The sequence below is a fragment of the Chrysemys picta genome, chromosome 12, assembly GCF_011386835.1.
Source record: "Chrysemys picta bellii isolate R12L10 chromosome 12, ASM1138683v2, whole genome shotgun sequence".
Taxonomy (NCBI): domain Eukaryota; kingdom Metazoa; phylum Chordata; order Testudines; family Emydidae; genus Chrysemys; species Chrysemys picta.
This window is the reverse complement of record NC_088802.1, coordinates 17,913,919-17,939,135: the sequence shown is the minus strand read 5'-3', so window position 1 is coordinate 17,939,135 and position 25,217 is coordinate 17,913,919. Positions and strand designations below refer to the sequence as shown.

Here is a 25,217-nt window from a genome sequence, read left to right as displayed (position 1 = left end):
ACTTCTAAAGTTACTGAGCGCAGTGCGAGAACATTTCAAATCAGTGCAAAACACATCAGGTAAAGGGGTAAAAATAGAATCAGGCTAATGTAAAACTCCGACTTTATATGTAGCGGTAATGATGCACCCTCCTCAACTGACATATACACTAAAAATATTACGTTAACGCTAATGTCTTGAAGAGGATGTTAAGATGGCTGAGAACACTGTGGGGAGCCTGAAATTACTCAGAAGTATTTTTGCTCCAGGATTCATCAGGTAGGTGATCTTTGTTCATCTGAATACCATCTAGTCTGCTTTTTTCTAGGTTTCCCTACTCACTCTGTGGCATTTATTCTTTAGAAGAACTGTTAATGTCAAATAGACACTGGTCCTAGGACATCCACAGATAAACCATCAGGTTCTTACTTTGCATTTAAATGATGTCAAAATATTAGCTTATGTCAGAGGCTGGTACTTTCTTTCGTTATTATGATTAGGACACTAACATTCAGTTCTCACCCAGAACTCTCCACTCTTATTAACATAGAGTTCTGCAGGAAGACTGATGGGATATTATATCTGCAGCTAATGACATTCTTATATAGTTTGCCTTCTTGTATATTATTGCGGGGAAAGGATATATTTTACCCGCATGTGCTGTCTCAAGAAGGTTTTCAAAGATGGGAGCATATGGAGGGGAGGAAGCTGCTTTCTCACCTTTTTCTCTAAGAATGGGTGTCTCTGCAGAGTAGGAGACTAATTCCCTCATGTCCTTTGTATCTATATTTTCCTATATTTGGAATATGGGTGTTCTGCTTCTATAGCCTCCCACTAGCAGAGCACTGAGATGTGTAGTGGAGCTGTATCCACCCTTTCATTACTTCATCCATTAATTAAGAGACTGAATTCCAGAGCAAAGATATGGAGGATTTTCATCCTGACTTCTTGGCTTCTAATTAATGATAATCATAATTTGTATTATCATAGTGCCCAGGGGTCCCTGCTTGGGCGGTGGGTATCACAGACCAGGGGAGTCTAAGTCTCCCCAAACAGCCAGGTGTTGCCCTGCCCACGCTCTGTCCTAAGGCCCCCTCCTGCCTCTTGCTCTTCCCCCATGGCTCCAGCCCAGGTTGCTCCTCTTCCCAAAGTGGGTGGGGGCTGGGGCTAGGGCTGGCAGCCCAAGACTTGGGACACCTGGGGCCAGTGCTCAGGCTGCCTGGTGCTGGGACCGCCCGCCTGGCACTCCGGGGCTGGGGGCACTGGGACCGCCCGCCTGGCACTCCGGGGCTGGGGGCACTGGGGTAGGCTGGTCGGGGCAGCCTGAGGCTGGGATGGGGGAGCTGGTGGCCAGGGCCGGCCAAGGGGCCAGGACTTAGGACAGCTGGGCCAGGGCTCTTCTGGCCATGATGGGGGGCTCCAGCAGTGGAGGGGAGGGGCCTCAGGCAGAAGGGGCATGGCTGGGGCCTAGCCCCCACAAACAGGTGGTTTATGTGCCACCCATGGGTCCCTGTCATGGACGTGGACTCCCTCATGCTAAGGGCTGTACAAATACAGAACATAAAGTTGGCCCCTACTTCAAAAAGTTTACCAGCTAACTAATCCCAGGAGTATAAAGAGAAGCAGGTGGTAAGATAAATATTTGGAAGCTACTTAGGAGATATTTTTTAATGGATCACCCAGTTTTCAACCTTCAAAGCAAATAAAATATTCAGGGTATTTTATGTAATATTCACCATATTTGCATCAAATTCACTGGCTGACACTCACTTATTTCTGGCTTTTTTTATTGTTGTTGGTTTTTTTGCCCAGCACCAACTAAAATGAAGATGAGACCTTTCTCTGCGTCCAAGAGCTCAGTAGGGAGCTCCTCCCTTCTTGGTTACATCATAATCTTCATTTCTCTTCTTGTTCACAAGTTGGACTCAGGTAAGAATTCCTACTTTTCAACATACTTTCTGGTGCCTCCTGTAAATGAAATATTAATTCCATGGGGAAAAAATGAAATTTCCAAGTTGTTTTTCTTTTGAAGGGTTTCAAATGGACCAATTTTGGGGAAGAATGTTCATGACATTTTAAACAAAAATGTGACTGAATTTTTTTTTAATCAAAAATGTTGTTCAGATTTTTCATGAACTGAAAACACAGGCACAAACAGGTTCAGATTCCTTCTGACAGCGCTTGCATATCCTTCTGCTTCTCTCTCGGTCTCACATTACAGCAGGATGGTAGCCTTAAAGGGGTAGACAGTTACAGAGGTTTTCCATTCTTGTGGGACACCCTTTCTTCCCTCCTTCTCTTCTCTACCTTAATGGGGTCAGGCTGGTTGCAGCTGCAGAGCCCCTGGAAGCTTAGGAAGTTGGGGAAGGTAAGGGGAACAGGAATAAGTGAAGAGGAACAGGCAGTTCATGTAAAAAAAAAATGTTATCAGCATTTTGGAAAACACAAAACCAACCCAAAAAAACAGTTACAAATTTTAAGAGAGAATCCAGTGTTTTTTACACATTATTCAAGCAGGTCTACTCCCAGGCATCATGTGCTAGTGGCAGGTGGGAGTGGCCAAAGAGGTGTGAGCGGGAGGGCGGGGGGGCCAGGGGAGAGAGTGAAGAGGTGTGTGAGGGGCTGGCAGGCGGGGGGGGGGGCTGAGGGTGAAGAGGGTCTGAGGCACGGGTGCCTTGGAGTGGGGGCAGGCTGAGGGGAGGCGGGCCTCGGGGCAGGGCCACAGTCCGGGCACCCCCAACCTCCCCAAATAGAGGAGTCACACGCCACCCATGGCCTCTGTGCTTCCATGTTGCATCTGCCTGCCTTTCTTTCTGCTTCTCTCTGTGTGCCATGTCTCCTACTTTTCTAACACACCCACCCAACCCCTCACCCACCTCTCTGGTCCAACAGTACTCAGCAAAGCCATCCACCTACGTATTTGTCATTTGTATATGGGCTTGCATATTTCTCTGCCCAATGGGGAACTGCTATGCGGGAGCCTAACTGTTTCCCATGGCCATCCAAAATGCAGCCACACCCACTTAGCCTAACCTACAACAATAATTATTCAGCCCAGCTTCTAATACATACAAGGTGGAAGGAAGAGGAAGAGAGTTGAAATCAGATGTATAATGGAAGCCCGTTATAGGACATCAAAGGGCCCTGACTTTCAAGAGGTGCCAATTAAAACATCTAAAAACTGAAACACCAATAAAATCACTTTACACCATTTGGCCAAAATCTTGGCCATTAGTGTATAAATGTTATTTCAGGGAAGGGAGTTTTTTAAATGAAAATTATCTATTAGGGTTATTCACAAAGACACTGTTTGCACATGCAAATATTAGCTTTTTAATGTATATAGATTTGGACCTTCAATATTGTGGACATAAGATTTTAAGTGTAGAACTTTGAGCTAGAGGCTATTTTAGAAAATGTGGGTCTTAAAATTATACTGGAAAATAGTCTGGCCAAATATTGCACACAGATGATAATACTGCTTAGCTCTTTTCATCTGCATATCTCAAAATCCATACAAAAGAAGGTCATTCTTACAAATGAAGAAACTGAGGCACAGAGAGGGGAAGCGTATTCCCCGAGTTGCCACAAAAGCTAGTGACAGAAAGATGGCTAGAACCCTGAATGTCAGGGTATATGGTTAGTAATCCATTCAGTGGGCCATGCAACCTACCAACTATGCAACGCTCGTTCAAGTCACTGAGGGTTGTATCTGTGTGTATCTGGCGGCAAAATTTGATCTGCAATATTTTTCATCCATTTTTGTAATAAATTCCTATTTTAATTCTCCATTTGAATAATTTTCCATCAAATGCTAGCATTTCTCCTGAAAGCTAACAGGGAAGTGTATTAAAATTCACATATGAAGTCAGGACCCATGAACAACCACAATGCACTGAAAAGCTGTAAGGGATATATTTTGTATATATTGTGCCTGACCAGGAAATTAAAATCCTATTCTCAGTTCTTCTCGAATTCAATTGCTTTTGTGTCCTGTTCCATTTAACAGCACACTTCTCAGTGATTGGACCCGATCACCCTATCACCGCTTCTGTAGGTGATGAAGTCACATTAGCCTGTCACCTGTCACCCAGCATGAGTGCTGAGAACATGGAGGTGCGATGGTACCGGGCTCAGTTTTCTTCAGTTGTGCACCTGTACCGTGAAGGGAAGGATCAGTATACGGAGCAGATGTCAGAATATCGGCAAAGGACAGAGTTTCTGAAAGACAGCCTGGCTGATGGAAAAGTTGCCCTGAGGATAGGCAATATCAGACTCTCTGATTCAGGGCTGTACAAGTGTTTCTTTCGATCAGAGTTCTCATATCAAGAAGCTGCATTGGAACTACAGGTATCAGGTCAGTAAACCTGATTTTCTACATTGCCTTCCCTAGGTTGAGAGGACATCATTGTATCTCCTTTCATAAGCGCTGGCTTTTGGTTTTGCTGGTGGGTGTCCCACACCAGCTCTCCCTCCTCCCCAAGACCCTCCCCAGGGCCCCACTCCACCCCTCCCCCGAAATCCCCTCTCCTGAGCGCCTCCTGCCTGCAGCTCACTCCTTTCTGCCCCCTCCTGCCTTAAGGGCAGTGAGTGGGGGAGGGGGCAGAGAGGTGCAAGTGGCTCAACAGCTGATTGGTGGTAGAGCCACTGAACAGCTGATTGGCAGCCAGCCCTAGCCCCGGGCAGGCCCATGGGTGCTGAGCACCCCCTATTTTTTCTCCATGGGTGCTTGAGCCTCTGAGCACCCACGGAGTCAGCGCCTCTCCTTTAAATGGCAATTCCAACACTTTTCTTTCTGATGTCAGTTGTCATTTCCTAGCAGTGCTAAGTGTCTGAGATCTGAGGAGACACTTGAAAGTTTTGGTCTCTTGGTTTGTGCACTGCAGTTATATTTCTAAGCGCTGATTGCCAGTCGAGAGGTGTGGAAAAGCTGTTTTTTTCTTCCCTCCCCTCCATATTTGTGGTTTTTGAGGAAAATATCGTATATTCATTTAAGGTGATACAAAATATCTGAAACCTATCATTGCATTCAGCTTTTTAAATCACCTGCACCACTCTGTCTGGTGAAAACAGGAGAAAGATTTATACACATTCTTGGTGATTTTCTTTGAAATTATGGGGCTCAGTTGTCACTAGCCCTAACTCGACCATGCAGGGGAATGGCAGAGAGTAAGTGTGGCCATGTTAGATTTTCAGGTATCCCAGCTTTAGCATGTGTGGGAGTGCAGGGACCAGATGCTCACCCACCAGACCAAATGTGTGATGAGTAGGCGAGGAAAAGTGAGTCATAAACACAGCCATGTCTGCGGTCCTCTACTCCCATGTGCCCATCAATACAGCTGGCTAGGTACCCAGTGGGAGAACGCTGCACCATGAGAAGGGAATGTTTTTCTCCTCCCAGTGCTACCCGGGATGTCTCTAAAATGCACAGTCTAGTCCTATGGGATTATGTAGATGATAATCCAGTGGTTTTGTAGCATATGGTAATACACAGAAACATGCTAGACTAGAATCAGCATTTCTCAAATGCGGCCATCAGGGGCTTTTCTTGTGGCCTCCTCGGCTGTGATTGGGATGTGTGGGGGGAAGAGGGGAAGAGCAGCCCCTTCCCCACCCGCTCCCTGGTGCTCCTGGATGCACAGCCTTGGTGTTGGGGCTTCCAGCAGGGGTTGGTCCCTGCCCTCCCCCCGCCGTGGAGACACCTGGGCACAATGCTGGAGGAGCAGGCAGCTGGTGAGTTCTCTACCTTCCTGGGGCGGTGGGGCTCAGACTTTGGGCTTCAGCCTGTGGGTGGCGGGGTGGCAGGCTCTGGCTGCGTGGCATTGGGCTCCAGCCTCAGGCTCTGGCCATGTGGCATCGGGTTCTGTCCCTTAGCCGCAGGGCTTCTGGTTCCGGCCCCCTGCGGCCTCTTGCTTTCACCCCTCCACCCCCATCGCCCCTGGCCCCTGCTGCCTCCCCCGACCCCCCCCATCCAGGGCTTAATTTGTCCCCAGACTTGCCGGGACTGAGTAAGTATGCAGTGAAAAGTAATACCTGTGTGTTTGTTACTATCACTTTTCACAGCAGACTTACTAGCTGGCAATAAATAAATTACAATGATTTGGACGTGTCTATGTGCATATTTCTTTATTTTTCCTAAAGCTAATTAAGTATTTTAGGGGGAAAGTGTTAGTGCGGCCACCAGTGAGAGTTGGTGGCTGCACTCTGAAGCCATGAAATAATTTGTCTTGAGAACCCCTGGACTAGATTCTGTTCTGCTTTACTCCCCTCCTTGGATCTTGGGTCTGAGTATTGGAGAGCTCTTCCCCCGGTCTCTAGAGGGAGCCAGAGGGTGAAGAGGGGGGTAGAGAGAGAAAGGAGGAGAATGGGTTTGCTTTGCTCTCCTCCCTCCCCACGCCCCTGTGTTTGGCCAGAACAGCTGGCCAGGTGTGAAGACGGCAGTAAGATACACCATTCCATGGGCTGCAGCAACTTACTTCTCCCATAAGAATGGCCATACAGATTCAGACCAATGCTTCATATAGTCCTGTAGCCTGTCTTCCGACAGTGGCTGGTGTCAGATGCTTCAGAGGGAATGAACAGAACAGGGCAATTACTGAGTGATCCATCCTCCGCAATCCAGTCCCAGCTTCTGCCAGCAAGAGGCTTAGAAACACCCAGAGCATGAGGTTGCGTCTCTGACCATCTTGGCTAATAGCCATTGATGGCCCTATCTTCCATGAATTTATCTAATTCTTTTCTGAACCCAGTTATACTTTTGGCCTTCACAGCATCCCCTGGCAATAAGTTCCACAGGTTGACTGTGCGTTGTGGGAAGCAATGCTTCTTTTGTTTATTTTAAACCTGCTGCCTATTAATTTCATTGGGTGACCCCTGGTTTTTGTGTTGTGTGAAAGAGTAAATTTCACTTCCCTATTCACTTTCTCCACACCAGTCATGATTTTATAGACCTCTATTATAGCTGCCCTTCGGCCTTGCTTTTTTAAGCTGAATAGTCCCAGTCTTTTTAAAACTCTCCTCATATGGAAGCTGTTCCATACCCCTAATCATTTTTGATGCCCTTCTCTGAACCTTTTCCAATCTTAATACATCTTTTTTGAGATGGGTGACCAGACACAGTATTCAAGATGAGGGCATATCATGAATTTATATTAGGGCTGTTGATTAATTGCCGTTAACTCAAAAAATTAATTGCGATTAAAAAAGTTAATCACAATTAATCACAGTTTTAATGCACTGTTAGACAATAGAATACCAATTCAAATGTATTCAATATTTGTGGATGTTTTTCTACATTTTTAAATATATTGATTTCAATTACAACACAGAATACAAAGTGCACAGTGCTCACTTTATATTATTATTTTTTATTACAAATATTTACACTGTAAAAATAAAAGAAATAGTATTTTTCAATTCACTTCATACAAGTACGTGAAATTGCAACTTACAAATGTAGATTTTTTGTTACACAACTGCACTCAAAAACAAAACAATGTTAAACTTTAGAGCCTACAAGTCCACTCAGTCCTACTTCTTGTTCAGCCAATCACTAAGAAAAACAAATTTGTTTACATTTATGGGAGATAATGCTGCCTGCTTCTTATTTACAATGTCACCTGAAAGTGAGAACAGGCATTTGCATGGCACTGGTGTAGCCGGCATTGCATGGTATTTATGTGCCAGGTATGCTAAACATTCATATATCCCTTCATGCTTCGGCCACCATTCCAGAGGACATGCTTCCATGCTGATGACACTCATTACAAAAATTATGCATTAATGAAATTTGTGAAAGAACTCCTTGGAGGAGAATTGTATGTCTCCTGCTTTGTGTTACCCACATTCTGCCATATATTTCGTATTATAGCAGTCTCAGATGATTACCCAGCACATGTTGTTCAATTTAAGAACACTTTCACTGCAGATGTGACAAAATGCAAAGAAGGTACCAATGTGAGATTTCTAAAGATAGCTAAAGCACTTGACCCAAGGTTTAAGAATCTGAAGTGCCTTCCAAAATCTGAGAGGGACGAGGTGTGGGACATACAGAAACTCAGAATTCAAACCACCAAAAAAGAAAATCAACCTGCTGGTTGCATCTGATTCAGATAATGAAAATGAACATGTGCACTGCTTTGGATTGTTATCGAGCAGAACCTGTCATTAGTATGGATGCATGTCCCCTAGAATGGTGTTTGAAGCATGAAGGGACATATGAATCTTTAGTGCACCTGGCATGTAAATATCTTGCCACGCCGGCTTCAACAGTGCCATGAGAATGCCTATTCTCACTTTCAGGTGACATTGTAAAGATGAAGCAGGCAGCATTATCTCCTGCAAATGTAAACAAACTTGTTTGTCTGAGCGATTGGCTAAACAAGAAGTAGGACTGAGTGGACTTCTAGGCTCTAAAGTTTTATATGATTTATTTTTGAGTGCAGTTATTTTTTTGTACATAATTCTATATATGTAAGTTCAACTTTCGTGCTAAGGAGATTACAGTACAATACTTGTATTGGTTAATTGAAAAATACTATTTATTTTGTTTCTTTTTTACAGTGCAAATATTGTATTCTGTGTTGTAACTGAAATCAATATATTTGCAAATGTAGAAAATATCCAAAATATTTAAATAAATGGTATTCTATTATTGTTTAACAGCGTGATTAATCATTATTAATTTTTTTAATCACTCGACAGCCCTAATTTATATATGGCATTATGATATTCTTTGTCTTATTATCTGTACTTTGCCTAATGATTTCTACCATTCTGTTAGCTGTTATGACTGCTGCTGCACATTGAGCAGATGTTTCCAGAGAACTCTCCACAGTGACTCCAAGATCTCTTTCTTGAGTGGCAACAGCTAATTTAGACCCCATCATTTTGTATGTATAGTTGAGATTATGTTTTCCAATGTGCATTACTATGCATTTATCAACCCTGAATTTCACCTGCCATTTTGTTGCCCAGTCACCCAATTTTGTGAAATCTCTTTGTAACTCTTCACAGTCAGCTTTGGACTTAACTATATTAAGTAATTTTGTATTATCTACAAATTTTGCCACCTCACCATTTACCCCTTTTCCCAGATCATTTATGTTGAATAGTACTGGTCCCAGTACAGATCCTTAGGGAACTCCGCTATTTACCTCTCTCCACTGTGAAAACTGACTATTTATTCCTACCCTTTGTTTCCTATCTTTTAACCAGTTATTGATGCATGAGAAGATCTTCCGTTTTAGCTCATGATTGCCTACATTGCTTAAAAACCTTTGGTGAGCGGCCTTGTCAAAGGCTTTCTGAAAGTCCATGTACATTATATCCACTGGATCACCCTTGTCCGCATTTGTTGATCCCCTCAAAGAATTCTAATAGATTGGTGAGGCATGATTTCTGTTTACAAAAACCGTGTTGATTCTTCTGCAACGTAGCATGCTCATCTATCTGTCTAATAATTCTGCTCTTTACTATAGTTTCAACCAATTTGCCTTGTACTGAAGTTAGAGTATTGACCTGTAATTGCTAGGATCGCCTCTGAAGGCTTTTTTAAAAATAGGTGTCACATTAGCTATCCTCCAGTTATCTGGTACAGAGGCTCATTTAAGCGATAGGTTACATGCCACAGTTTGTTGTTCTGCAATTTCACATTTGAGCTCCTTCAGAACTCTTGGATGAATCCCATCAGGTCCTGTTGACTTATTACGGTTTAATTTATCAATTTGTTCCAAAACTTTTTCTATTGATACCTCAATCTTGGACAGTTCCTCAGATTTGTCACCTAAAAAGAATGACTCTGGTGTGGGAATCTACCACACGTCCTCTGCAGTGAAGACCAACGCAAACAATTTATTTAGCTTCTCCGCAATGGCCTTGTCTTCCTCGAGTACTCCTTAGCACCTTAATCATCCAGTGGCCCCATTGATTATTTGGACGAGTTCCTGCTTTTGATGTAGTTAAAAAAATGCTGCTCATTTTTGTGTCTTCTGGTAGGTGTTCTTCATATTCTTTTTTTGGCCTACTTAATTATGCTTTTACACTTGACTTGCCAGAGTTTACATTCCTTTCTATTTTCCTCAGTAGGATTTGACTTCCAGTTTTTAAAGGATGACTTTTTGTCTCTAACTGCCTCTTTTACTCTGTTGTTTAGCCATGGTAGCATTTTTTTTTGATCCTCTTACTGTTTTGTGTGTGTGTGTGTGTGTGTGTGTGTTTTAATTTGGGGTCTACATATAGTTTGGCCTCTATTATGGCATTTTTAGAAAGTTTCCATGCAGCTTGCAGGCATTTCACTCTTGTGACTGTTCCTTTTAATTTTTGTTTAACTTGCCTCCTCGTTTTTGTGTAGTTCCCCTTTTTGAATTTAAATGCTACTGTGGTGGGCTTCTTTGGTATTTTACCCTCTACAAGGATGTTAAATTTATTTACATTATGGTTGCTATTACCGACAGTTCAGTTATATTCACCTCTTGGACCAGATCCTGTGCGCCATTTAGGATTAAATCAAGAATTATCTCTCCACTTGTGTATTCCAGGATTGGCTTCTCCAAGAAGCCGTCACTCAGTGATGTCTAGAAATTTTATCTCTGCGTGCCATCCTGAGGAGACATGTTCTCAATCAATGTGTGGATAGTTGAAATCCCCTGTTATCATTGGGGTTTCTCTTTTTGTAGCCTCTCACTTCCCTCCCCACAGCAAAAGAGTAGTAAAGGGGTAATTGTGGCTCTCAGAGTCATAATTCCTTTCGCGGTTGCTCCTGGAATTGATAAATATGTCATCCCTTACTCAAGGCTGAGCCTACAGGATCAGTCTAGCCCTCAATGCTCTGTTGCCAAATATGTTAAATATTTAACCCAGAATATACAATTAATGCAGATTTACTTCATTCTCCAGTTTCAGGTACTAATCCCCTGATCTCTATTGAGGGTTACCAGGACGGAGGTATCCGAATGATGTGTCGATCGGGTGGATGGTTTCCAGAGCCTCAGTCACTGTGGAAGGACCTCAAAGGACAGCCTCTCCCATCATTGCCTGCAAAATACTTCCGTGATGAAAATGGCCTGTTTCAGACTGAATCTGTACTTATTGTAACAGAAAATTCCAACCAGAATCTGACCTGCACAATCAGAAACAACATCCTGAACAAAAAAGAGGAATCAAGCGTTTATATAGCAGGTCAGTTCATACGTCCATTGCTATGAAGTCTGGTTTGATAACCTGTTTGTCCTACATCAGTGGTTTTCAATCTGTTGTCCATGGACCCCTGGGGTTTGGCACACTGTGTCTAAGATTTCCAAAGTGGGTCCGCACCTCCATTCGAAAGATTGAAATCCACTGACCTACATGCATTTCAGGACTAGTCTCCATGTGTAAATAAAGTCGGTAACACTGAGAATATACTCTGACTTCGTCACTGGTTTTCCTCTGCTGGAAACTGAGGTGCAAGGCCCAGATATTTGCTACCACTCAACAGAGGGTTGACACTGGGATTAGAAATGGGATGCTGGTATTGGAAAAAAGAGAGACAATAATAAGGTTAATAATAATTCATAATAATTCATAATAAATTAATAATATGCCTTCGTTTTTCAGATTCTTTTTTCCCAAAGGTCTCCCATGTGATGGTGATTCGCCTGTCACTAAACCTGTTGGTTTTGGGTTTTTTCATTCCTTTGACTATTTACTATATATGGAAGCAACACAAAGAAAAAGGTAATACATGAAATAAAGGGAACAGTACAGACAGAGCAGTCCTGTCCATAGGGTGGACCGGGGAAACCGCTCCAGGCCCCATGATTTGAGGGCCGGCAGAAGCAAGCGACCTGGCCCCAGCCTGCTCCTCTCTGCCCCACCCAGCCGGCTCCTGGTGTCACTCGGGAGAGGGGTTGAAAGCCAGAAAGAGGTGGGGTGGGGGCTTGGGAAAAGGGTGGAAAGGGGCAGGGAGGGGCAGAGCAGGGGCAGGAAGAGGTGAGGCAGGGGCGGGACAAGGGCGGGAAGAGGCAGGGGAGGGGCTTGGGGTAAGGGGTGGAGTGGGGGTGCCGCCTGGGCCGGAGTGTTGGGGGGTTGTCCTGGGCCCTGCACCCCTGCTCTTCCCCCTCCCCCCCGCACCCTGCCCTGACTACAGATATAATCAGAGAGATATTTTTAAAATGAGAGAGGGTGGTATATAGAAGGTTTAACAGAGGATTTCAATTCAATGTTCAACTTTCCTTGGCATTCTCTTGTGCTTCCTATGCACAGCCACATGTTGACTGTGGACAATAGTTACACCGTGTAATGATCTAATTGTAGACGGGTTATTTGGAAACTCTGTCCCTTTGTAAATCAAGTATGGAGGATCAACAGAGCCTTCAGATACTTAAAATCTTCCCTCTGGAAGAGTAATCTTGACACTCTATGTCGGGGTGGCCAAACATACTGACCCTCTGAGCCACATATGATAATCTTCAGAAGTTCAAGGGCTGGACACATCCGACTCTGTGGACCCACAGAAAAAAATTATTGGGTGCTTAGCACCCACCGGCAGACAACTCCCCCCCTCATCTCCAGCACCTCCCATCCACCAGTGGCCCTGCTGATCAACTCCTCCCCCCACAGTGCCTCCCACCTGCTGCGATCAGCTGTTCTGCAGTGTACAAGGGGCGCTGGGGATGGGAGGGGAGGAGCAGGGATGGGGTGCGCTACGGGGAGGGGGCGGAACTGGGCAGGAAGATGCAGGGCAGGGTGGGGGCTTGAAAGAAGATGTGGGGTGGGGGCAGCAGGGCCACGGCAGAGTGGGGGCAGGGGTGGGGGTTTGGAGGAAAGGGTTGGGTGGGGGATCTGGGGTGGAATGGGGGGTTGAGCACTCCTGGGGCCCAGAGGAAGCTGGTGCCTGTGGCTAGGCATGCCTACCAAGGCTTGGGACTTCAGCTCTGTGGAGCGCACCTGCCGGGGCTCCTGCCCTATGGCGGGGTGGTGGGGTTCGGGGCTTCTGCCCTGTAGAAGGTGCTTGCTGGGGCTTGGGGCTGAAGCCCTGGCAACATCTACCATGGGGGAGAAACCCCAAGGCCCCCCTCTCTGTTTTGCAGAAGCCCCTAGCCCCACCACCCTGCCACAGGGCAGAAACCCCGAGTTCCCCTCCCAGTCTGGGAGGTAGAGAAGGGGTGGGCGTGGGGGGGTCCGCGAGCAACACTTTAACTGTAAAAGATCCGCATGCGGTTTGTGAGCCACAGTTTGGCCACCCCTGCTGTACGTGAATGAGAACTACAAATTCAGTACATTATAAAATACAATACAATTAAGACAAGTTAAAATACAATGCAATGAAGAAATGTTATGCAATTCTCTGTGTCAGAAGACGACGTTAGAAAAAATCATTTCAGCTTAAAAATTTCATTATGAAATGGCAATAGTACAAAAATCATTTTTATACTATTAGAATGTCTTCTTTTATTGGCATAGTAATGAGAACTGCAAGATACAGGCAAAAAATATAATTCTGCTTCTTTTGTCTAGAGTGAATTGTACATAGTGAAACAAAGCTGAATGCTGTTTCTTGGTATGGAAAACAATCCAAACGTACATCTACTTAAAGTGAGATTTAAAAAACCCAAAACTATTTTAACTTTTTTTTTGGTTTCTGATTAATTGTAAATTACCTTCCACATCCTGTACACCTGTTTCTGTTTGTTTTTCAATTACCTCGGTTTCTATCACAATTATAGCAAAATTACAATAAATATCAGTTGAAATGTCACCATAAATGTGAAAGGATGACATCTAACATATCTGATCTTTTCCTTCCTATAGATTCTCTGCACTCTAAATTGAAAGACTTTGAAGGTAAGTTCATGGGTTGTATGGAGCAAGTGAACTATCTGATCTAAATAGTCCATGAAATAAGCTAAGTCAAGAAAACAACGTTTATTATCATGGATGTGTAGTCCCTCCCCTGAGGTGTGGCTTAAGCCTCTTCCCTTTTTTCTCTGTCTGGTGCTTGCTGTCACCAATATTGAGAGTTTACATATACACAGGCATTGGCTCTGACTTTAATTTTTCCCCAGGGGTGCGAAACCCCCATTCTGCCCCAAGGCCCCACCTCCACTCTGCCTCTTCCCCCGAGGCCCTGCCCTCACTCCGTCTCTTCCTACCGCCTCCCTGCCCCCTCCGTCGAGGCCCCACCCTCTCTCTGCCTCTTCCTGCCCCTGCTCTGCTCCCTCCGCCGAGGCTCCACCCTTGCAACATCTCTTCCCGCCTCCTCCCCTCCCTCCATCAAGGCCCCGCCCTCGCTCTGCCTCTTCCTGCCCCCGCTCCAACCCAGGCCCCTCGTCTGTTTTCCCTGCCAAAGCTTGGGACTCCAGAACCCTGCCTTGTTGAGCCAGACATGCTAGCCTGCTGCAACATAGATCCAGGTCTGGTCCACGCCCCCAAAGCTGCAGGCTTTAACCAAAAACTGCTCAGCAGGTCACCTATCTCCAGCACCCAGACACCCAGTTCCCAATGGGATCCAAACCCCAAATAAATCTGTTTTACTCTATATAAAGTTTATACAGGGTAAACTCATAAATTGTCCACCCTCTGGAACACTGATAGCGAGATATGCACAGCTGTTTATTCCCCCAGGTATTAATCACTCACTCTGGGCTAATTAATGAACAAAAGTGATTTTATTAAGTATAAAAAGTAGGATTTACGTGGTTTCATAACAGACAGAACAAAGTAAGTCACCAAGCAAAATAAAGCAAAAACACTCAAGTCTAAGCCTAATACATTAAGAAACTGATTACAGGTAAAATCTCACCCTCAGAGATCTTCCAATAAGCTTCTTTCACAGACTAGACTTCTTCCTAGTCTGGGCCCAATCCTTTCCCTGGTACAGTCTTTGTTAGTTCCAGCAGACATCTTAGGTGGAAACTAGGGGTTTTCTCATGACTGGCAGCCCTCTTTCTTCTGTTCCACCCCCTTTTATAGCTTTGGCACAAGGCAGGAATCTTTTGTCTCTTCTTAATGTATTAGGCTTAGACTTGAGTGTTCCCCACCCCTCCTTTAAATGGAAAAGTACCAGATTTAAGATGGATTTCAGTATCATGTGACATGGTCACATGTCCTGTGAGACCTCATTCTTCATTACCCATGGGCTGGCCCACATGTACACAGAAAGGCTTGCAGGTAAATAAACCCATTCACAACCAATTGTCCTAGTCAATGGGAGCCATCAAGATTCTAAGCCACCATTAATGGCCCACACTTTGCATAATTACAATAGGATCTCAGAGTTATACATCATATTTCTAGCTTCAGATACCAGAATGATACATACATACAAATAGAAGGAATATATTCAGTAGGTTATAACCTTTGTTATGATACCAAACAAGAGACCTTTTGCATAAAGCATATTCCAGTTACATCATATTCACACTCATAAGCATATTTTTATAAAGCATATGGAGTGCAACGCATATGGAGTGCAACAGGCCTCAACATGGGTTTCAGGCCCTATTGTCTACACTCCTGACTCCAAGAATGCTGGGAAGTGTGGTCAGAGGGATGTGGTAGCCATTACAGTTGCAATCACTTCAGTAAAGCCCCCTAGAAACTCAGTCTGCATCCTCAGGAGCTGACAAACTCCAAGCTGGGGTTTATCTGAACGATCAGATAGTAAAGACTTTACCCAGGATACAGTAAGTAGTGTCCTCACACTCTGTTTGGAAAGAATGGCACATAGGCCACAGATTTATTGACTATATCAATGCTAATAAATGCAGTGAAATAAAAAAATAGTTCTTACAGCAAGGAGTTGGCCGTGGGAGATTTTTTAATCATAGGCTGCTTCTTGCTCCAGCTGATAAGCAGCAAATTCCACGGTCATAAGAACAGCCAGACTGGGTCAGACCAAAGTCCATTTAGCCCAGTATCCTGTCTTCCAACAGTGGCCAATGCCAGGTGGCTCAGAGGGAATGAACAGAACAGGTAACCACCGTGTGATCTATCCCCTGTTGCCCATTCCCAGCTCCTGGTCACCTCTGATTCTCCAGAAACTTACTTGGCCACACAGCCTACCATAGTTTGATCTGCAGGCTAAGATCATAGAACAGAAAACACTCCTAGGGAGGCCAAGAGTAGCACCGGCTAGCTTCATCAATCTCTGCTGTGGGGTTTCACTGTCCTAATACATCACAATTACCAAACTAGGAGACAAAGACCACCACTCTCCCTCTGCGGCCCTTTATCACCCATTTAATTGCCAATTGGTTGTCAAATTTTCACTAAAAGAACATCCTCTGAACAGTGAAAATTGAAGGCTTCAGTAAATAGTATAACAAAACCTACTTATGTAAAAAACAACCCCAAACTTGTGGGGTTGGTCCATGTCTGTAATGACATGGTGGGTGAGGTAATATCTTTTATTAAACCAACCCATCTTGTGAGATCAATGCTGCAAACAGCTATTAAAATGAGATTTTGTACAAGTGGTGTTTATGGTCATGATTGTAGGGAAAAGATCAAAAAAGTCTATTTTAGTATGTTTTTAATTTTAATAAATTGCAATTGGGCTTCCACAGAAAGATCAACTTGTGTCTGTCCTTATTTCATAGGAACATAGGAAACAGGAATGGACATATTGAATTAGATGTGTGCCCATCTAGTTCAATATCCTGTCTTTAATAGGAGAAATATTTTCAATCTTTCTGTCTCACATTGTCTTTAATAATTTTAGCATACTTATATGAAACAACTGTAGGAATATCACCAAAAATATGACAATATGAATCTCATATTTCATTCTCTTCTTCCTCTAGAAAAACTACGATTTCAAGTGGAGAAAGAGAAAGGTAAATTTCATTTACCTCAGTGTATCTCTAAAATGAAGAAAAACTAATAAAAGTTTATCTTTGTATCTCTGGTAGAAGAGGTGTTTTTAAGTAAACCAAAAGTGAATGTTTCCCTGATAGAGAGGAAACGTTACACAGGAAAATTAGAGATATCAAATATTCTGATTGAAGCTGGTTAAATCTATCAAATAAGCACAGTTTGCAAATTCTTTTCAAGATGTTACACTGTATTAGTCAAAATTTGAGTTCTTGATGGAAAACATCATTGTAAAGTCAAAAGCTGAAAAACTTCAAATAGTTTTAAATCGAACTGTATATTTAGACTGATGCTGCTCAATGCGCTTTCAGAAACTGCTTATTACACGTTTGCTAACGCAGCTTTCTTTCCCTGGCTGTACTACTAAGGAAAGATAGTCTGTGAGTTTAGTTTTCATTGAAGAGCCTTTTTGTTTGTAAGCCAGGACATCACTGGAGTGAATATGATATAAACTTTTATAACTTTCACATTACCAGAGCAACTTTCCTCAAACTCAACTCAGGGCTGAGAATTCCTCAAGGCACCAGGGCACCTAGAGGTTAAGTATTGCAATGAATCTGGCCATTACCTGTGTCCGTGGTATCCCCCATTTTCAGCATAGGGAATATCACTGGAACCAGTAATACCTGTAAAACCTGAATGCACTTTTTAAATGTGTGTACTGTATCTCGGCAACTGGAAATCTTAGAAGGTGAAATTGATTTCTGTGGAGTGGGGTCACCTCACAGACCCATGCACTGCTTGAAGCCCACTTAAACCTTATTTTGATTTAAGTGATGCATAATATTGATGGCCCACTGCAAAAAGGTGAATGTATCTTTGAACCACTTATCAAGTAAATCAGATGTTAGGTAATTTCACTAATTAAAAATGGCAGGAGCCACAGTGCTAGTGTCTTTCTTTCCAGCATTATTCATTTCAGGTCTTGTTTTTTGTTTGTTTCAGAAAAATATCTTTCAAGATTTGGTAAGTTCCCTTTTCCTCTACTATTTTATGAAAAAGCAGCCACTCCATAGTTAAGACTGAATATTCCTGACCATTATAAGCATGGTTTTCTCCCCTTTTCTAATATACCAAGTAAAAAGTATTTTAGCTTTATATTAGGATGCATAATCTTTGGGCAGAGGAAATATGAGTGAATTTGAGGTTATTGAGAAGGCATTTTTGAGATATAGTACTCAGAAAAACAGATAGTCACCATAGTTTGAAACCACAGTGTTCTTGTAAGGCTTGTAGCATTCAGATTTCTGATTTGGGTTTAATAAATATTTTTTTCCTTGCCATAAAAGTGGTACCAAGTTGTATTATATTAAGACTGCCTGTATTTGGACAAGTCTTCAGCTGTTTTTGTAACTTTGTTTCAGTGCTCAGAAAAGCCCGAAGATTTGCAGGTAACTGAAATTGACATGTTACCAATGTCAAAATACCTTTCTTTCAAAGACCTCTGCTCCCTTTTCTTCTCAAAATTAGCAGGATAAAAAAGTATTGGCTCTTAAGAGAGATGTAAGAGGCGATAATATAAAAATGCAAGTTACTGTTTAGCCCTTTTCGGCTTGAGCGGTCAGCCAAATTTGGGGACCTGCAGGTTGTTTGTTAGGAGGAAAAATTGATGTTGGAGTCAGTATTTCTTTGATGTAATCCTGTTTATTTACAAAGACTGTACAAAGTCATGTATCTCTGAATACAGGAATCAAACAAGAGGAAATAGTTTCTTTTTGCACAGTCGCAAGCCTCTTTCAGCTAACATTCAGTCCACAAAAGTTTTGCTCTAGGCCAGGGGTCTCAAACACGCGGCCCAGGGGCCGCATGTGGCCCGCAGGGTTATTTTCTGCAGCCCCCCCACCGTCCCCCAGCGTTTACCTAGAGCGGCTCCAGCCCGACATGCACCGGGGGCGGGGCATGCTCCCTGCCTGCCTGCCCTGCCCCTGTGCCGCTCCGGGAAGCCGACGGAACCTGGGGAATGAGGGGCGCAGGGGTGTGTGTGGCTGTTGCTTCAGGCACCACCCCCAGCAGCTCCCATTGTGGTTCCCCGTTCCCGGCCAATGGGAGCTGCTGGGGGCGGTGCCTGAAGCAACAGCCACACACACCCCTGCGCCCCTGCTTCCCCAGGTTCTCTCGGCTTCCCGGAGCGGCATGGGGGCAGGGCAGGCAGGCAGGCAGGGAGCCTGCCCTGCCCCCGGTGCGCGTTGGGCCGGAGCTGACCCCCCGAACTCCTCCTGCAGCTGAACCCCCTGCTGCACCCCACATGCACCCCAACCCCCTGCTGCACTCCGCACCCCTCCTGCACCTCAACCCCCTGCCCTGAGCCCCCTGCTGCACCCTGACCCCCTGCTGCACCCTGCACTCCTCCTGCATCCCAACCCACTGCCCTGAGCCCCCTGCTGCACCCCTCCTGCACCCTGCAGCCTGACCCCCTGCCACACCCCTCACCCCTCCTGCACCCCACACCCCAACTCCCTGCCCTGAGCCCCCACCACACCCCTCCTGCACCCCCTGGGGGCAGGGAAGGGGTGGAGTTGGGGTGGGGATTTCAGGAAAGGGGTTAGAATGGGGGCAGGGAAGGGGTGGGAAGAGGCGGGGCAGGGGTGGGGCCTCATGGAAGGGGTGGAGTGTGGGCGGGGCCGAGGGTGGCGGGGGGAGGTGTCAGTAAATGCAGCCCTCGGGCCAATGTACTAGTCCTCATGTGGCCCTCGTGGTCATTTGAGTTTGAGGCCCCTGCTCTAGGCTTTTTCCCAGGGCCAAACTCCCAGTGTCTATTCAGGATGTGTCCTTCACTTTCTGCTTCTTATCTGTGTCTGTTACTGCTTTGTTCTTCCTGCCTTTCTCTCACATACACCTCTACTGAAACAATACCCACTGAAACCCATCTGCCCATATATGCCTCACATGTGCCTTTCTCTTGGGCCGTATCATTTGCTTGTGTTATTGGTGGAAAACGCTATTGTTTCAGCTACATGGTTACATGAAGGAGCTCAATTACTTTTCCCATTGATACTGAATGAAAGGCAGCTGTTAGACCCACCAACTTTTATGGGGTTTAGCCCAACCCATAACATTATAAACAGGACAAAGAGCTCAGAGGACCAGAAATCTGAGTCAGCAGTGTAGCACTTTTGCAAAAAAAGCAAACATCATGCTGGGACGTATTAGCAGGAGTGTTGTAAGCAAGACACGAGAAGTAATTCTTCCGCTCTACTCCAGGCTGATTAGGCCTTAGCTGGAGTATTGTGTCCCGTTCTAGGTGCCACATTTCAGGAAAGATGTGGACAAATTGGAGAAAGTCCAGAGAAGAGCAACAAAAACAATTAAAGGTCTAGAAAACATGACCTATGAGGGAAGATAGAAAAAAACTGGGTTTGTTTAGTCTGGAGAAGAGACTAAAGGGGGGGGGACATAACAGTTTTCAAATACATAAAAGGCTGTTACAAGGAGAAGGGAGGTAACTTGTTCTTGTTAACATCTGAAGATGGGACAAGAAGCAATGGGCTTAAATTGCAGCAAGAGAGGTTTAGGTTGGACATTAGGAAAAACTTCCTAACTGTCAGGTTAGTTAAGCACTGGAATAAATTGCCTAGGAAGGCTGTGGAATCTCCATCATTGGAGGTTTTTAAAAGCAGGTTAGGCAAACATCTGCCAGGGGTGGTCTAGATAATATTCTTCTTCGCCTTGCCACTAGTGCAGGGGACTGGATTAGATGACCTATTGAGGTCCCTTCCAGTCCTACACTTCTATGATTCTATTAAATCCGATGCATTGAGAGATCTGTGCTGTAGCCCCTAATTTATTCCATGTGAGTAGAGTGAGGCCTCAGAAGGGAACATGTGTCTACGTGCCTTGCTTCCATGTGGAGAATCATGATTAAATCCATGACTTGTTAGACATAACTATTATCCACCCACATTCACCCCCAAAACACAAGCCAATCCAAATTTGGATGGAGCTCTCCTGTATGTGAAGCGTCCTGCCCCTGTGGTTCAAATATTGTCCCACCTCAGAACAAGACCATCTTGAAAGAATGGTTTTCTTATTTGGCTATAAATGTTTAGCCACCTGTCACACGTAGCTTAGCACTCAAACTGTAGTTCATCTAACCAGGATGGGCAGGGATGGTGTCCCCAGGGCTGGTTCCAGGCACCAGACGAGGAAGCACGTGCCTGGGGCGGCACATTGTATGGGGCGGCATTCCGGCCAATCTTCGGGTGGCACAGTCCACAGTCCGGCCGCCCTGCCACTTTGTTGTTTTTTGGGGGTTTTTTTGCTTCGGCAGTCCGGCCGCATTTTTTTTATTTTATTTTTTTTGGCTTGGGGGGCAAAAAAGCTAGAGCCGGCCCTGGGTGTCCCTAGCCTCTGTTTGCCAGAAGCTGGAAATGGGCGACAGCGGATGGATCACTTGATGATTACCTGTTCTGTTCATTCCCTCTGGGGTACCAGGCATTGACCACTGTCGGAAGACAGAATACTGGGCTAGATGGACCTTTGGTCTGACTCATTTTTATGGCCATTTTTATGTTCTTAGTGTCAGTGCAACTAAAACACTCATGATTTAGGTGCTTTAATAAATGCTCCTCTAGGAGCTACTGCAAATATCTACAACCACCGTTCTCAACATCTTTGACGTAAATAACATACAAAATGAGACAACTCCATATTTATGTGGGATGGAGGTAAATCTGGGCCTTAAATGTTATCTGTAAGTTATTTTCTTCCTATCATAGCTGGAGATAACCTTTAGTCTGGTAAAGGGAGGGTGAGGGAAGAATAGGCTTTTCGAGGAGATGGATATTACACCCCATTTTGTAGGTCCTGATATGGATAACTGAGAAGTTTGAGCAATGCTGCTGTGAGCTGAGGACAGAGAGATCTGATTGTGGGCATTCTATACAATTTCTTGGATTCTCTGAATTTCCTTTAGTGATGGTTTCTGTCTTTTAGGGCTAGATTTTCAAGAGTTCATCACAATGGCTCTGGAGCTGTTTTGAAAATTTGGCCAGCTCATTCTAGCATGTTTCTCATCCACATATAGGACAGGAGAGTCATTATATCCTCCTATTCCCTCTTCCACTTAACACCAGGGATATCACATTCACCTCTCTCATTACCCTCAACCTTTCCTACATGCACAATATTAGCCATCCAAAAGAGGTAGGTCTGTCATCCCCAGCTGAATGTACCCAAATACCCCTCTTTCTCCAACTACCAGTTCTACCACAATCCCCTGTAATAGAAACCTAAAGATAAAACAAAACACAATAAAACAAATTCCCTTCACACTGAATGAGTAGCACCTCTTCGATCAAATGAGCAAATACCATTCCAAATACTCGCTCCATAAGTGAGAAAATGCCAAACACTCCTATCTTCTCACCATGCCCCCACCAAATACCCCACCCACAAATAACTCCCTCCCAGAAATAGCTAACGAAAATATGCCTGATCATGTTTCCACTCCCTGTTCTTAGGAGGTGGCTGGAGGAGATGGGGGAGGAGATAGTCCTTCCTGTAGGGGATAAATGGATTTAAAGACCTCTTTCTCTAAATCCAGGACAATGAAACACTACTCATGAACTTCTGGTGCACAGACGCCTACTTTTACCTTTCGCCAGGGTGCTCCACCACTGCTCGACCCCACCCCTTCCCCCAAGGCCCGACCCTTGCTCTGCTCTTCCCACCCCTGCTCCATCCCACCCCACCTCTTCCCAGCCCCATTCCACCCCCTCTCCCAAGCGTGCCCTGCCGTCGCTCCACTTCTTCCTGTCCCCGCTCCTCTCCCTCCCCCCAGCACCTCCTGCATGCCACCAAACAGCTGATTGGCGGTGGGCAGGAGGTTCTGGAGGGGATGGGGAAAGAGCTGATCAGTGGGGCCTGCCAACAGCTGATCGGCAGGTGGCCGAAGGGTGCTGAGCACCCACTATTTTTTCCCCATGGGTGCTCAAGCCCCGGAGCACCCATAGAGTCAGTGCCTTTGGGCTAGTGTAAGGAATCATGATGACATTCAAACCAATAACAATATGCTTACAAACCTGTCATTTAACTTGTAATTTTTGAAACTCTACGACTTTTATGATAAAATGAATATGGACTGAATAGAATGTGATGGCTTCCCAGATGTTATTAACTTAAAGTAATAACATATTTAAAATGACTAGTTGTGAATATGTAAATATTATTAAATATGTTTTTGGATTATCTATACCAAAAGGAAAACTCTCTTTCCTCCTTCCAGTGAATGTGACTCTGGATCGAGAAACAGCACATCCTGAACTCTGGGTCTCAGAGGACCTCAAAAGTGTGAAATGTGCAGACATAACGGAGGAACAACCTGAAGATCTGGACATTGTTGATTCTTATCGCTGTGTCCTGGGCTCTGAGAGATTTAACTCTGGGAGACATTATTGGGAAGTGGAGCTTAAGAACAAGACTATGTGGCACCTGGGGGTTTGTGCTGAATCAGAAAACAGGGAGAGGTACAAAAGTATAGCACCTGAAGGTGGATACTGGGCCATAAGATTGTGGAATGGAGAATACAAAGCCCTCTCCACTCCTCGGACAACAATCACCTTGGAAATGAAACCCACAAGGGTTGGGATTTTTCTGGACTATAAGGCAGGAGAGCTCTCATTTTACAATTTGTCTGATGACTCCCATATCTACACTTTCAAATATAGCTTCCCTGGGACACTCCAGCCTTTCTTCAGTCCAGGTATACATGGATCTAAAGAAGATGCTCCCCTGACCATCTTCCCAGTTACAGCCTACCAAACAGCTGATCGGCAGGTGGCCGATGGGTGCTGAGCACCCACTATTTTTTTCCCATGGGTGCTCAAGCCCCGGAGTATCCATAGAGTCAGGGGGGACGGATAGCTCAGCAGTTTGAGCATTGGTCTGCTAAACCCATGGTTGTGAGCTCAATCCTTGAGGGGGCCATTTAGGGATCTGGGGGTGCAAAAAAAATAGTTGGGGGATTGGTCCTGCTTTGAGCCAAGGGTTGGACTAGATGAGGTCCCTTCCAACCCTGATATTCTATGATTTATAACTACCATTACAATTTTCTATCTGTCCGGCACACACAGGAAAAATGTTTGATAAGATGTTTGATGATGGGGAAATATCAAGTCAAGCTGGTTGAAAATTGAGAGACAAAATGTTTTTTCTTCGGAAAATACCATTTCATCGATATCTGAACTTTCCAGGGAGTGTGTTGATTTCATCAAAACTTAGTTTAGAAAAAAAATTAAACAAAGCATTTCATTCATGTTGAAATGCCCCTTTTGATACTTACAGAACAAAACATTTTGATTTTTTGTTTCAAAATGACCTTTGTTTAACATTTTATTGTATATAATATAATAAAAGGAATAAAGGCAAAATTGAAACAAAATCTTTTATTTAAATAGATTTCTACTAATCTTGCCTGGTCCCAGTCAAGCCAGAGATTCTCCTTCTGGATCCAGGTTCTGCACATGGGACAGCACAAAGGGTCATAGTCCCCCTCTGTCCATGTGTCACAGTGCTGAGGGATGCAGCCCCGGCAGAAGTTGTGCCCACAGTCTACACTCACCGGCTCTGTGAAATAGTCTCTGCAGATGGGACATTTGGTTTCCTCTTAGAGTCCCTATCCAGAAGTCCCTGAAGCCATGGCTGCTAGGAGCTGGGCTTCTGTTATCTCTGCCTTCTGCGCCGAATCAGAAGTGATTTTGCTGATAATGGAAGGTCCCTGCCTGACCTGCTATCAGCTGCTCTCCAGCTAAGACAGAGCACAGATGGTGACACAGCACAGAGGAGAATGTGTTTGTTTTGGGGATGATTATTCATTTACTAATCTGACCCCATGGCTTCCCTGGGGACAAGCTTGAATTCCACAGAGATGGGTAAATCTCCCATTTTAAGTGCTGACAGGAACATGTTTGCTCCAGCAGAGATGCCCTGTGCTAATGAGCACAGTAGCATGTGATCTTGTAATGAGAGATTGTATCCTAATACCAAGACACAAGGGAAAAGAAATAACTTTGCCCACACATCCTTGATTCTGGCACTGCCTAACTGAAACTGCTTGACTTTTCAGCCTTAAGAACTTCCTTTAAAAGGAACAGGTTGAGGATAATGTTGATATTAAGCCCTCCTAATTTTTCTGCTCTTCTATATAATTAGCTAATATGCAAACCTGTCCAACACTTTCAAAAGACAAGCCTGGGAGCTTAAATTCATAACTGCTAAACACCTAAAATCAAGGACTGAACAGACACACTGGATTTATGGCTTATTAGGACACGCTGTAACCCGCTACCCCTCTCTTTTTGTCCTATGACTGCAGAGGTGTTAATGGTCTGCCTTGAATGGTCACTTACAATATGTGCTAACTACTTATGCCAAACAATCTGTTCCAA

At 44.5% G+C, this 25,217-nt stretch overlaps 1 protein-coding gene across 1 annotated transcript; it reads left to right on the top strand.

The window, feature by feature from the left end:
- On the top strand, positions 1–24,211 carry LOC101940706 (butyrophilin subfamily 1 member A1-like). The gene is made up of 10 exons (XM_065564986.1): positions 1–258; positions 1,792–1,908; positions 3,989–4,336; positions 10,876–11,157; positions 11,575–11,694; positions 13,771–13,803; positions 16,764–16,796; positions 17,779–17,799; positions 18,198–18,224; positions 23,057–24,211. Exons 2-10 carry the CDS (start codon positions 1,803–1,805, stop codon positions 23,623–23,625), a joined length of 1,539 nt encoding a protein of 512 aa, XP_065421058.1. The 5' UTR covers positions 1–258; positions 1,792–1,802; the 3' UTR covers positions 23,626–24,211.
- Positions 24,212–25,217: the final 1,006 nt, after the last annotated feature.